Source organism: Ochotona princeps, chromosome 12 (genome assembly GCF_030435755.1).
Source record: "Ochotona princeps isolate mOchPri1 chromosome 12, mOchPri1.hap1, whole genome shotgun sequence".
NCBI lineage: Eukaryota > Metazoa > Chordata > Mammalia > Lagomorpha > Ochotonidae > Ochotona > Ochotona princeps.
Window position 1 is genome coordinate 9,008,826 of NC_080843.1, and position 15,103 is coordinate 9,023,928.

Below are 15,103 nucleotides of genomic sequence, written 5' to 3' on the forward strand. Positions count from 1 at the left end.
ACTGTGAGTGTCACCCACAGTACCACTTTAATTAAATTAATACAGGAAGGCCACACTCTGGTAGAAAATGTTATTAAATTTGGTACAGCTTATGTTAAAAAACTGCCTTCCCCTGTATAGTAACTTTGTAAAGATATAATCCAGTTTGCTCATGGATTTATGCTGCATTTCAATTTATTTTTTAAAGGAATTCAATTTATTAGTTCCATTTCCCCACTGTATGAGAGCTTCATGACAGATGGCTCTAAGCACACTGCATGCAGAATGGATCTACCTGGCACAAAGACCACCCACCACAGCAAGGGAGATCTCTACCCCCACCCACAGAGACCACCCACCACAGCAAGGGAGATCTCTACCCCCACCCCCAATTTCAGAGCATTTTGATGGTGAGGAAGATCAAATGCTTTGATTTGTCCACAGCTTCATGTGTTCAATATTTTATTGCTTTCTGAAATGCTAAACTTTTCTACCTCAGGAAAAAAAAAAAAGACTTAAATCATATGTTGAATCCAAATTTCTCATGCAACAGTAAAAAAGCCAAAGGCTTTTCATAATGAATATATGAAAGGACAAAGCAAATACATTTTAAAAAATGAATCTGAAAGTAAAGATTTACTCTGAAGTGTTGAAAGGAGAGACACTGTACTTTAAACAAATCGCAGCACAGTTAACTTTCCTCTTTTCTATGTTTAAAATAATTTGAGGTTGTTTTCTTGAAAAGCAAAGAATGATGGCAGAATTCAGCTCACATACATACTGAATTCAGCAACAATTGTATTTTCTTAAATACACAACCTGACAGGCGCTGTGGCAGATAATGATGAACCAGCATGGGCGCCATCTAATCTCCTTCCTGATTAACTCATTGCCTGTCTGGGGCGTGCACAGACACCCTCACATGCCACAGCCATCATATCCCCCATCCCTGCTAACACTCGAGCGCCTTGATTAGTGCACAACTCCCAGACGAGCCATCGCTAATGCTAAATAATTCTCTTCAGCCGCCTGCCATTCTGCTGCAGGATCTCCAATTAGCCATAATGTCCCTGATGAGCCATAGTAATGTGAGCAAATTCCTACCAGGAATCCTACCCTGTTCCATTTTACCCAAAAATGCCAAGAAGGTAATTTAGTACAGTCAAACATAATCAAAACATTTAAAACAGTTATGCTGTAATATTTTTATAAAGTGTTCCAAAGACAATGAAAGAGAAATGTGGGGAGTGGGGAGAAATGTGACTGTGGGGAGCGGGGTGCTGAAGCCGCTCCTGGATTGATAGGGGATGCCGCAAGATGGCAGCTGGCCCAGGGCCAGCAGGCGGAGCTGGTCTTGCCAGCAGGTAAACAGGAAGTCACAGGGATAGGCTAATGCCCCCGCTCCGATTGCTGGCCTATCAGATAGCGCCAAGTGGACCCACAGGGAGAAGTGATTGGTGGAGAACTATATAAAAGTAGCCCGTAAAAGCTGGAAATGGATGGGATGGATGGACAGGATGATGGACGGACGGAACAGATGAGGACAACGAAGAAAGACTAGGGGGCGACACGGAGACAGACTGGGGGGCGACGAGGAGACTGGGGAATGAAGCAGAGAGTACGGGAAGAAATGTGGGAAGAAGGGTGGAGGAAAACGGGAGGAAGGATGGCAGGAGAAGCGGAGAGGAAAGCTTAGATCAATGGGTACAGGAGCAGTGGAGAGGAGGTTTTAAACGCAGCCGCTTTTTGGCAGTGAAGGGTCTGGTTGTCAGCTTTTCCTGGACCCCCAAGAGTATGCCTCGGTGTTTTTAGTGTCGCCGCTGCTGGGCGGCGACAACACACTTCAAACACCCTCTTCTCCCTATTAAATCTTAACAGAAGAGTCCGCTTTTTAAATCTGTACAGGTAGGTACATTGTATGTTTACCTTTTTTCCACAAGATTTACTTAGCTTATTGGAAATGCAGGTATACAGAGAGAAGAGAGACAGAAAGATATTCTGTCCGATGATTCACTCCCCAAGTTGCCGCAATGACCAGAGTGGAGCCAATCCAAAGCCAGGAGCCAGGAATTTCTTCCGGGTCTCCACGCAGGTATAGGGTCCCAAGGCTTTGGGCCATCCTCAACTGCTTTCCCAGGCCACAAGCAGGGAGCTGGATGGGAAGTAGTACAGCCAGGACATGAACCAGCGCCAATATGAGATCCTGGGACATGCAAGGCGAGGATTTAGCCACTAGGCTATAGTACAGGACCCTGGATGTTAACTCTTAGAAAGGATATTAAAGGCTAAGATTTATGAGCAAAGGGAACAACAACAGCAAATTCTGAAGTAAGCAGAGCCCTAAAAACTCATGACTTAATTACCAGAACTCTAAGATTCAAAATTACACCAAGGAAAACAATGCCTTCTTCCCCTTCAATGCAGTGGTCACTGCCACTAATGCTAGGACATGCCATAGGACACTGCTGCCCATAAGGAAACTTCACATTGGGAGATGGTGATTGCAAATTCTTTTTGCAAGAATTCATTAAAACTCTTACAGATGTTTATATCACAAACTAAATGTCCAGAAATGTCTGTAACTTGAAAAAGATCAACTGAGAAAGTAGGAGCCACTACGGACACAATCCCAAGATCTTCTCCCTCATAAAAGCCAATTAAAGAGACTGTTATTGGCACAGACCCTGCAGGTAAGTGCAAGAAGCATGATAGGAAACAGCCCAGGACAGGCCAAGGAAAGTTTCCCACTGGCATACGTTTGGCATGGGTAAGGGGCAGACCCGGCTGAATGAGTTCACGTCATCCACTGGCAAATCCGAGCACCAGAACAGAGTGTGGGTCAGGCCGGGTTTGGTCGCGACAAAAACCAGTGCACACGAGCATAAGCTGATTGGTGTGACGGATGGTGTTGGACTCTGTACTAGCAAACTCGCGCAAGAATCAGGTCTGGGATCATCTCAGATGAAGTTTCTTTGGAGATCCCTCCAACTGAACTGCTGATCTTAGAACCCCAACCATGAAGAGACTGTCAGCCAGTGGATTCTGAATAGGGTTCATTGCGATTGGAACTGAGAGACTGGCAGCAATCCAGAACTGATGAACAATCAAAACTGTATGAGCAGGACCCTCAGAGCGCGCCTCCCGTTGGGGATCTGGGATGGGTGGGAGGTTGGGTGGGGCTTTTCCCTTTGTTCTTTTCCCTGACCCCAGATACAGGGTAAAATGATTCTGATGTGGAAACAATGGTATTACCCACTTTCAAAAAAAAAACAAAAAACAGTGCACAATATGGAATGCCAGGGTGAGGTTGCCTGTACTGGATTTGACTGCAGCACCCAACCAGCACACGTGAGAACCAGGAAGGGAGGGGCAGAGCCGGCACAGGGACTAAGGGGTGGTCCCCTTGCTGGACAGCTACTCCCACTGGAGAGCATGAGCTGGGATGGGGGCAGACCAGACTAAGCAGGGCTACAACACCTGTGCACCTCATGTGGACTAGATCAGGGAAAAGCCAGGCTAGACAGATCATTCCTACTGGTGCAAACAAAATTAGAGTGGATGACGGTTGTTTGGGCTTAACTGCAGCATCAGCTGGCAGAAGCTGGCACTGGGGACTAATTCTGTCAAGTCAAACCACAGAACCACCTGGAGAGTGCATAATCTGGGACTGAGAGAAACCTGGGAGGGAAACAGTGGGCTCCTCCCTCTTGGGTTACCACTCACCCGGGAGGGCACAAAAAACTAGGAGAGGGGCTGGGGTGGCTAGACAGAGAGGCACTCAACAACATCTGTGAGGGCTGGATAGTTGAGCTGGTTAGATGGAACTAAGCTTCAATACCCATCGACATATATGAGAGCCAAATGGGATGTGGGACAGACTGGACTAGTCTGCTACACACACTGGCAAACCAGGGTAGGGGGCAGGCCTGGTGGGGGTTACTGTGGGTCGCTCTGACTGAGTTGCAGCTCCCACTGGTTTATGTGAGGGCCGAGTACGTGCCAGGCAGAATCAGATCGGACTGCAACACCCATTGGTCCCAGTGGAAGTCGGGGCTGAAAGCAAAACCAACCCAGCAATTGCAACCACCAGCTGATCGTGGTGATGGACTGTGCTGGGCCCTGTACTTGCTAGAACATACCAGAATCTGGTCTGGGAACATTTCAAAGTTTCTTTGGGGATCTCCCCAATCGAAATGGCGGACTCAGAACCCTAACCAAGAAAAGACAGAAGACAGAACAGGTCAATCAACCAACTCAGCTATATGTTGGCAGCGAAATACTGGACAAATGAAGACTCTATGATGGACTATGTCAGTCAGTGGATTCTTCAACGACCTCATCATGCTTAGAGTGGCAAGATTGGCAGCGATTCATAACTGGTGAACTATCAAAATCACTTCAGCAAGTATCTCAGAGCATGCCCCACATCCAGGACCTGGGGTGGGTGGGAGACTGGGTGGGGCTTCCCTCAATATACCCTTTACCTCAGATATATGAAGGAAACAATATGGAAATAATAGTCTTACCCACTTTCCTATAGCCCTTGTACCTTTTTACCCTAATTAACTATGTAAAGATTGTAAAAAATATAATTTAAAAAAGAGACTGTTGTTTAAATGCATCTCAAATTCACACACGCAATACAAAAAGGTCACTTGATTTTTTTCAATGAACATCCCCAGGAAATTTCACAAACATGACCATGGTCATTTGCTCCTACCTAATGAAATTGTATAAGCTGCAAACAAGTCAACTAACAGATTACAAACTTTAAAAAAAAAAAGTTTAAATAAGAACTTTAACTCCTTCCCCCCTCAAAAAAAAGGCAACAAAATACCTTGAAATCATGTAAATTAGAAAAAAAATTGGAGGTTTTATATTTACATTACCTCAGTCTCTTTAACACAACAAACATGTAGATCACATGATACAGCAAGATGTACATTTATAATATGCACTCATAATAAATGAAAAAGATGTCAAACTAAGGTTTCAAGAACCCCATGGAACTGTGGCTCCTTTCCCTCTAGACTACATTAGTGTATCCTATCAGCATTTACCTGGTCATTACCATCCAGCTTGTTCAGCTGGAACCAACACACACTAATTACTGAGATGTACAAAGTCCTGTTTGTCCCTGGTCCCTCCCAGACAGCAGGGAAACAGTATCAAGGGTACACAGGAAAAGCGATGTCAATGACTGCCTAGTGCCAACGGGCAGCCCCACTCGTTACAGCATGCTAAGGCTCAGACCCCAGGGCACACCAGGAGTCAGACCTTCAACAGCAGGCTGCCCGGCTGACACGTGAGTCACAATGCACACTTCTCTGACTGCAAGTTCTTGTTCCAACACGGCAGATATCAGATATTCCTCACCTAAATCCGACAGACTGCACACGGACAGCGCAACTAAACATTGGCAAGTCTGACCTAGCAGTAAAGACAGGCAACATGGAGGCGAGCTTTGGGCACAGCAGTGGGGACGTGGCTTCAGAAGGCGATGGCCCACCCAGGAGTGCCCAGGTTCAGGCCCAGAGCTGCTTCAAATTCCACACACATGCTGGTACATGCTCGGGAGGCAGCAGGTGATGCCTGCAAGCTAACACAACACGGTGGGGATTTGTACATTTTTAATTAATTCATTTTCATTATATTTAAAAGAGATTTTCCATTAGATGCCCACAAAATGCAGGGGTGGGCCAAGCCAAAGCCTGATCCCTGGAATACAAGCCAGGTCTCCCAGGTGGATGGCAGACTCCCAGGTATTTGAGCCATCAAATGTTAGCTCCCAGAGAATGTTCCAACAAGAAATTGGGATCAGGGATCGAGCATGATAGAGTAGCGGCTAAAGTCCTCGCCTTGCATGCACCGGAATCCCATATGGACATGGGCACTGGTTCTAATCCCGGCAGCCCGCTTCCCATTCAGCTCCCTGTTTGTGGCGGGAAAGCAGTTAGGACGGCCCAAAGCCTTGGGACCCTGCACCCGTGTGGGAGATCCAGAAGTTCCTGGCTCCTGGCTTTGAATTGGCTCAGCTCCAGCCGTTGTGGCAGCTTGGGGAATGAATCATTGGATGGAAGATCTTCCTCTCTATCTCTCCTCCTCTCTGTATATTTGACTTTCCAATAAAAATACATAAATCTTAAAAAGAAAAAAGAAATTGGGATCAGATGCACAGCCAGGTTCAACAGCAGGCACCTCTGAATTAGTGGCACATGCAGCATCTTAACCAGCCTATCAAGTGCCTTCTCACCCTACAACAGTATTTCAGAAATGCAATGTTAACAACGAAACATCAATCAGTGTACATGGCATCAATAGGATAAAAGGCATGACCATCTCAGCAGACACACAGAAACAAGTTAGAAAGAAAGAAAGAAAGAAAGAAAGAAAGAAAGAAAGAAAGAAAGAAAGAAAGAAAGAAAGAAAGAGAGAAAGAAAGGAAAGAAAAGAGAAAAAGAAAGACAGGCAGACAGACACCTGGCTCTGGGGTATATGCACTGTTGCACGCAGGTTAAGCTGCCACTTTCAACATCAGAACCAAATATCACAGTGCCAGTTACAGCCCTGGCCATTCTATTTCCTATCCAACTTCCTACTAAGGTAACTGTGAAGGCAGTAGAAGATGACCCAAATGCTTGGGTCCCTGCACCCATGAGGAATGCCATGATGAAGTTTCTATTTCCTAGCTTCAGCCCAGCCCAGGCCTTATCACTGTAGCTGGTGAGTGAATCAGTGGGCATAGGTATCTCTCCCCGCATCCTCAGTCTTTGATTCATCTACTTATTTGAAAGGCAAAGTTACTGAGGGAGAGACAGAAGTTTTCTCTTTCACTCCCCAAATGGCTGCAAGACTTGGGTTGTACTAGGCCAAAGCCAGGAGCTTCTTTCAAATCTCCCTTGCAGGAGGCTGGAGTATAAGGACTCAAGCCATATTCTGCTGCCTCCCCAGGCACACTAGCAGGGAACTGGCTCAGAAGTGGAGCAGCTGAGACACAAACATGCATCCATATGGGATGTTGGTACTGCAGGTAGCACCATGATACACTAATTCACGGCACCAGACCCTGCAAGATCTGCTTCTCCCTCCGTCACTCTGCTTTTTAAACAATGTTTTTTAAACAATGAACAGCAAGACAATATTTTTAAAAGAGAAAGAAAAAATATAATCCTTATTCATGATAAAAAGTAAAACTAGCCGGAATAGCAGGGAACATCATCTACCTTATGCTGGGAATCCATAAAATTCAGCAAACTTAATGATGAAATACTAAATGCTTTACCAATAAGATGTAGATCAAGACACAGACACCTGTTCCCACCTCTGTTCAATGCTTCTAAGCCAGGGGCCAGGAAATTAGCAAGAATGTGAAATAAAAAGCATCCAGATATAAAGAAGCAAAACAATCTCTATTCATACGACATAATCTTACACAAAAAGGTCCTAAGGAAACACTAAGTATCAGAACTCACAAACGAGTTCAGCAATTGCAGGATACAAAGTCATTATACAAAAATCAATTAGAAAATAAACAACAAATAAATAAAATTAGGGACAGGTATAAAAACGTAGCACAGCACTTAAGCCATCACGTTGAACACCAAGATCCCATATCACAGTGCATGTTCGAAGTCCTAGCCTCCCAGTTTCCAATCCAGATTCAGTTCATGTACCTCAGAGTACATTCCACCCACGTAGGGAACCAAGATGGAGCTCCTGGTTCCTGGTTTTGACCTGACCCCCCCACCCAGTCCTGCTACTGCAGGTACTTGGAAAATGAAGCAACAGAGGGAAAAATCTCCCTCTCAGTCTTTCTAATAAATAAACTCAAATAAACTGCCTTTCAAATAAATAGTATATCCTTTTAAAATTCAAAATAAGAAATAATTCCCCTCATGATAGTATCAATAAGAAATATAAAATGCTTACAAGTAACCATAACAAAGCAAGTGTAAAACTCATACTCTGGAAACCACAAGATACTGTTCAAAGAAATCAAAGCAACTTAAATAAAAGGGAAGACATCACATGTTCATGGATAGGAAGACTTTACCCACACTCATCTACAGACACAACGCATTCCCAATCAGAACTCCAGCAGGATACAGTCTGCTATGACTGTCTCCACTTCTTAAACCATTAGTCACAAATCTTTTCCAAGAGAAGCATGCTTTCCTAGAGCCTAGAAAATGAAACACGAAGGACAACTGACAATGTAACAAGAGGTCTGACTGCCATAAGCCTCCTCTTATCCTGACCATCCTCACCTGGTGTTATATTACATTGTTTGCCTTTGGCTTCTGCCAGAGATTCAATTGCTCTAAATCATTACAAACAATGTTCCCAAGGAAAGCCTGACTTTAAAACTGCATTTATTCCCCAAAGAAAAGAACTTTCTAAAGAATGTCATGCTACTAGTGTAAGACAATCAGCAATAAACTAACTGCAAGTCCTGCCTAGAGACCCTTAAAATTCCAGATTAAACAGAATATCCTTTAAATAATCATTGTGCAATCCTCAAGGAACAAAAAGCAAGAGGAAGCTAAAAACCGGACTATATTCACAAAAGCGGATACACCAGCCAATCCTTCCATATGATGGGAGGCATCTGAACTGGTTTTTAACTCTCAGAGAAAGGAAGCAGAGCCTGTGCAAGCTCGAGATCCAAAAGCAAACCTCCTACAATAAGCCAGGCTGCTCCCAGACCCGACTCAGGGAAGGGCTGGGCGGACTAGGCCTGCTCAGCAGGGAGCAGACAGATGCTTAGCCTGTATCGGTGCTTCAAAGGAAAGGCAGGCTCTCCTCAGCAAACCCCAGGCCTGCTCAACAGGCTGTGTGGGAACATGACTTCATCCTCTTCCACCCACTATCCTCACGACGCAGGCTCCTTCATGTCAACAAATTAATAAATAAATCAGTTCCAGATCATAATACTGTGGTATTACGTGGCAAAAGCAAACGTAACACCTAACCTACCAGGCTACACCTGCAGCTCGGGTTATCTTGGAAACCCAACATTAAGTGACCAAATATGAAGTCACATGCCAAAATCTAAACACATAAGGAAACAATACATCATGAGAAAGAGTCAGGAATAGAAATGGACAACTAGGTACCTGAAATAACAAAACAATATGGCAGACTAAAAATAAATAAGAAATAAAACGGCCTAAATATCAAAAAAAGAAAGAAACAAAAAGATGATACCAAAAAAAGGCTAGTGGGAAACAAAATACTCACATGAATTCAAAGGTTCACTCCATTAATTACATAATAAAAATGTACCATGATAACAGAAAGATCTGCTAAAAACTAAACAATCAAATGTAACGAATGGAACAGTCAACATTATGAACCTACTGATTAATACAAAAGCAATGGCGTCATCACTTAGCTTATTCCTGTCCGTAATACTGATTCGGGATCTGATTGTCGGGAAACAACTGGACAAACCCAGGATATCTGATATCTAACTGGCATAAATTCCTCAAAACATCAACGTCATGAAATCAAACAAAAAGGGGGTAAGGATAGGAGCACTGTTTCAGATTAAAGAACTAAAAGGGAATAATTATCAAAAGTAATACATGAACTTTGCACTGTGGACTAAAGAAAATATTATAACAGACATCTGGACACAGTTCAATGTGGTAAACATATCAGAAGATCTTACAGGGGCTAGTGTTGCACAGCGGGTTAAGCCTCTTGCAATGCTAGTATTCCATAGCAGAGAGCCAGCCCAAGTCCATCCTACTTCATTCCGTATCCAGAAGTAGCGAACGATGACCCAAGTAGCTGTGTTGCTGCTACCCACACAGCACATGCAGCAGGAGCTCCTGGCTCCTGGCTTCAAACTCATCCAGACCCAGCTGCTGTGCCCATTTAGGTAATGAACCAGCACATGAAATCTATCTCTTTCTCTCCTTCTCTCTCTGTCACTGTGTTTTTCAAATAAGTAATTTTTTTCTTATTAAAGTTATCCAGAGGCTCAGCACAATAGCCTAGTGGCTAAAGTCCTTGCCTTGCCAGCATGTCATATGGGTGCAACACGTGTCCCACTGGCCCCACTTTCCTTCCAGCTCCCTACTTGTGGCCTAAAAAAGCAGCTGAAGATGGCACAAAGCCTTGAGACCCTGCACCTGCATGACAGACCCAGCAAAAGCTCCTGACTCCTGGCTTCCAATCAGCTCAGCCCTGTCTGTTGCAGATGAAAGATCTTTCTTTCAATCTCTCCTTCTTTCTGTATATCTGCCTTTCCAAAGAAAGTAAACCTTCAATTTAAAAAAAAAAAAAAGCTATACAGGCAAACTTAATTTTTTTAGGTTTGGTAAGAAATTATAGCTAGGTAAGAAAATATAGTTATCCTTCGAAGATGGATGCTGAAATATTTAGGAGTGAAATGCCACAATATCTGTAACCTACTTTCAAATTCTTTAGCAAAAAAAAAAAAAAAACAGAAGGAGAAGAGGGAGACATACAATATATTTGTGGATACAGATATAAAGCAAAGTGGCAAAATATTTACACTTGATGGTGAATTTAAATGAAGGGCATACTAGTATTTACTGCACTACTCATCTAGTATTTTTTTTCAATTAAGGTTGAATCAACACTTCAGAAAAGTATAAATGAATGCCATGAAATGCCATGAAAAGGTACTCAGCATCAATATTCATCATGGATATTTAAATTGAAAGCATGATGAGATAATACCTCAAGGCCACTACAATAGTGAACCTCAAAGGAACTGGTAACACTGAGCACTGGCAAGGACACAAGCCACTTCAGCTGTCAGACACTGCTGATGGGCGTGTAACAAGGGACAACCACAACAGAGAATCATTTGGGAGTTTCTTATGGAGTTAACAGTACATTTATTTCAGTGGGTCCCAAAATACTGTCTATCCAAATCAGGTCAAATGCAGTCCAGGGGCTCTTCTTGGTTTTTGTTTTTTAAGATTCACTTTCTTGGGCCCGGCAGCGTGGCCTAGTGGCTAAAGTCCTCGCCTTGAACGCCCCGGGATCCCATATGGGCGCCGGTTCTAATCCCGGCAGCTCCACTTCCCATCCAGCTCCCTGCTTGTGGCCTGGGAAAGCAGTCGAGGACGGCCCAGTGCATTGGGACCCTGCACCCGTGTGGGAGACCCGGAAGAGGTTCCTGGTTCCCGGCTTTGGATCGGCACGCACAGGCCCGTTGAGGCTCACTTGGGGAGTGAATCATCGGATGGAAGATCTTCTTCTGTCTCTCCTCCTCTCTGTATATCCGGCTTTCCAATAATAATAAATTAAAAAAAAAAGATTCACTTTCTTTATTTGAAGAGCAGAGAGAAAGGGACAAATAGAGAAAGAGACTTCCCATCCAATGATTCATTCTCCAAATGGTCCTAACAGCCAGATCTACCACAGCTCAAAGCCGAGAGCCTGGTACTTCTCAGGGTTTACCAGGCTGGGGACAGGGGGGACAGGGGCTTGGACTAGCTTCCTTTGCTCTTCCAGGAGCATTAGCAGGGAGTTGGGTCAGAAGCACAGCAGCCAGGACTTGAACCAGAGCTCTGATAAGATGCTTACGTACAGCAAACAGCTTTATCCAGAGCCACAGGACAGCCTCCAAGAACTGTTTCTGTGTAGCCTCAAGAAAGATTCTTAGGGGCAGGTGTTCGGCACAAAAGGAAAGTTGCCCAAGGGAATGTCCCCACTCCATGCGCAAGTGCCTGGGTACACATGATGGCTGCCCTTCTGATTCAGCTTCATGCTAATTCATGCCCTGGGAGCCAGCAGGAATATAGGTACGTACACACACACACACACACACACACACACACACACACACACACACACACACACACACACGGCATGGGGAAAGCAGGCCAGGACTCCAGGATGTGAGTGAGGCTGAATGTAGGTGTACACAGAGAGCACTAAATTGGGAGGTCTAAAGTAAGTTCAAAAGTCCTGGCTTAAGCTTAGCCCAGTCCTGCTGGAGACATCTGGGGGATGAAATAGCAAATGAAAGACTTTGCTTTCAAATCAACTTTTAAGAGTTAAAGGGAAAAAAAAGGAAAAAGCTACGCAGAGACATCTTTTTTATAAAAGAGAATAATACATTTATAAAGCATTGGAGGGCCAAGCTTAGCAGCCTAGCAGATAAAGTTCTAGCCTTGCACACACCAGAATCCCATATGGACACAAGTTCATGTCCCAGCTGCTCCATTTTCCATCCAGCTCTCTGCTTGTGTCCTGGGAAAGCAGTCAAGAACAGTAGAAAGCCTTGGGACCCTGCACCCATGTGGGAGATCCAGAAGAAGCTCCTGACTCCTGGCTTTGGATTGGCTCAGCTCCGGCCATTGTGGCCACTTAGGGAGTGAACCAGCTGATAGAAGATCTTCCTCTCTGTCTCTCCTCCATTCTGTACATCTGACTTTCCGAAAAAGAAATTTGGAAAAAATAGACAATGGAAATCACAGTGCCCAGCAAAATCTAAAATATATTTACTCGCCAGACAGAAAATAGTTGCCAACGGCCATGCACCCCATGACTCGGCAATTCTCTTCTGAAAGCACCCAGAGTCTACAGAGGAACAAAACAGATTAACAAAGGGCCACTTTCCCCCTTATCCCAAGAATATCTTGTAAGGACTACTAATTACTACCAAATTTTAGAAATAAAGTGAGAATCAACTACCTTGCATTAAAGATGAATATTGGGCCTGGCGCAATAGCGTAGTGGTTAAAGTCCTCACCTTGCACACGCCAGGATCCCATATGGTCGTCGGTTCTAATCCTGGCGGCCCTGCTTCCCATCCAGCTCCCTGCTTGTGGCCTGGGAAAGCAGTAGAGGATGGAGACCTGGGAGAAGCTCCTGGCTTCGGATCGGCACAACTCCAGCCAAGTTGCGTCCACTTGGGGAGTGAATCATCGGATGGAAGATCTTCCTCTCTCTCTCTTCCTCTCTGTGTATCTCACTTGCCAATAAAAAATCAATAAATCTTTTTTGAAAAAAAGATGAATATTTTAAATATATATCTGTCAACTAACTAGAAGATAAATACTTAATGTTTATTTTCAAGACGTAATAGTTTGCATGTGTTTTCACTTAAAAAAAAAAAAAAAAAAAAAAAACCAGGAAGCGTGTCCAGGTAAGATCAAATGAACACACAGCTAGAGAAAAGAAAAACTTTTCAAGTGCAAAATTTGAAGTCTATGTATTAACTTGAATCATAAGAGCCAACATTCCCAAAGGGGGCCCATGATCAACAGCAGCATCAAAGAGTGGAGACGCATACTTGCATTAAAGTACAACTACCTTCATTTCTCATTCTATAAAGTTCCAATAACTTCGATTCTCTTCCCATGTGATTTTTCCTATTCATTCATAGTTCATTACTGCTAAAAATGCCTGCTGTATTAAAAGTGCCAAATTAGATTACACACCATTCATTGCTTTATGCGTTACCTTCTTTTGCTCACGTCCAATTTGCACTAGCTTATCTCTTGCTTATCAAACGTGCAGCTGAACACTGGCGTACTTGGGAAAGGTTCAACTCTTACAGTACTGCCTTGGTGACGGCGAGTTGGGCGGGGAGGGGTGGGAAGCACCTGCCAGGGAGAGCAGGGCAGCACCATTCCCTTCCTCTCAGACGCCACCTTCCCCTGCATCTACCTGGCCACCAGCAATCAGTCTGGCCTGTTTAGGCCAGGTTTCTAAACCTTCTTAATAAGAATTGTTAAAGACGTATATGGAAAACATTGCGGTATTTCTGTATAGCTTAATAGTGAACAACCAGACAGTTTTCATAATGCAATATGTCTTTTACTGGCCAAGAAAAAACAAAGACTCATGTCTCATCCTTTTTCCTACTTGACACAAAGTAAGTTCTGATTCAACACAGCAAAATTCTACTTACAGAACTCGCGTCGGCATCGCTGTGGATGGCAACCGTCTTAATGCCCATCTTCTTGCACGTTTTGATAACCTAGTTAAAATACATTAAGGTTACCCATTATCACTGATGCACACTGAATGGAATTTAATAATACAGTTCCTAGAATAAAATGCAAAGTAGGATGACAATTCTACTCACCCTACATGCAATTTCTCCTCGATTGGCAATAAGAATTTTATCAAATGTCTAAAGAGGAAAAAAAACACATTTGAAATTAATACTCTTACTTTGGAACCAGAAAACACTAGACGTTCCTTTCCCCCAATTAATGATGCATATGATGCTAAGAAGCACTGGCTTCCTAGGATAATATTAAATACCATTAAAACACATTCATTCACAAGTTGGTAGCTAGCAAGTTCATCTGGAAGGATCTGACCCTGTAATCACTTTGTTACAGCACCAATTGACTCAATTAATTTACTTATAAGTGGATGTGTGGAGTATGCATGGATCCTCTTACCAAAAGGATATCTTCAAACGATATTTCAGAATGCAAAAATTTTTAGTCATGGTTACTTAACAACGTTCTTGACATTTCTTCGTTTCTAAGGAAGGCTGTCTATCAAAGGGTAGTCTAATATAAATATAAACTACAAGTCATCTCTGATAGGTTGCAGCATTATTTTCAATAAATTCAGAATAGATATCAATTGTATTTCTCTCCAAAGATGCTCTGCCCAAGCAGGTTATGCCATTTGAATACAATGTTCAGCTTGAATAACTGTCACATTTTGAAGCAGCTGAGACAAAGTATACCCGGCAAGTTCACTGTGCAGGTATCCAAAGACCTGAATCCCAAGCCCGCCCACCCTTGCCACTAACAACTATCTGATTCAAGCAAATCAATCTGTGAAGTATGGTCTGCGCAGCTATGGTCTGCGCATCTTGATCCTAATTTGCTTTTTTGTTGAGGTTTTTTTCTTTTTTAAGATTTTTTTTTATTTGAAAGGGAGAGTTACAGTCACAGAAGAGGAGACAGAGAGAGAGATATTCCATTCTCTACTTCACTCCCCAAATGGCTGCAACGGCCGGAGCTGGTTTAGCCTGAAGCCAGGAGCTAATTTTTGGTCTCCCAGGCAGGTGCAAAGGCCCAAATCCATCCTCCACTGCTTTCCCAGGCACATTAGCAGAGAACTGAATCCAAAGTGGAGCAGCAGGGACCCAAATCAGCCAGCACCA

The 15,103-nt window shown here is 43.6% G+C and overlaps 1 protein-coding gene across 1 annotated transcript in view; it reads right to left on the minus strand.

The window, feature by feature from the left end:
• PCCA (propionyl-CoA carboxylase subunit alpha) overlaps positions 1–15,103 on the minus strand; it is a 376,803-nt gene that overhangs the window by 324,771 nt on the left and 36,929 nt on the right. Inside the window, exons 3-4 of the mRNA XM_004577373.2 lie at positions 14,060–14,107; positions 13,883–13,951 (exon numbers count right to left, since the gene is read on the minus strand). Of these exons, the coding sequence (XP_004577430.2) occupies positions 13,883–13,951; positions 14,060–14,107 (117 nt within the window). The remainder of the gene's footprint in view (positions 1–13,882; positions 13,952–14,059; positions 14,108–15,103) is intronic.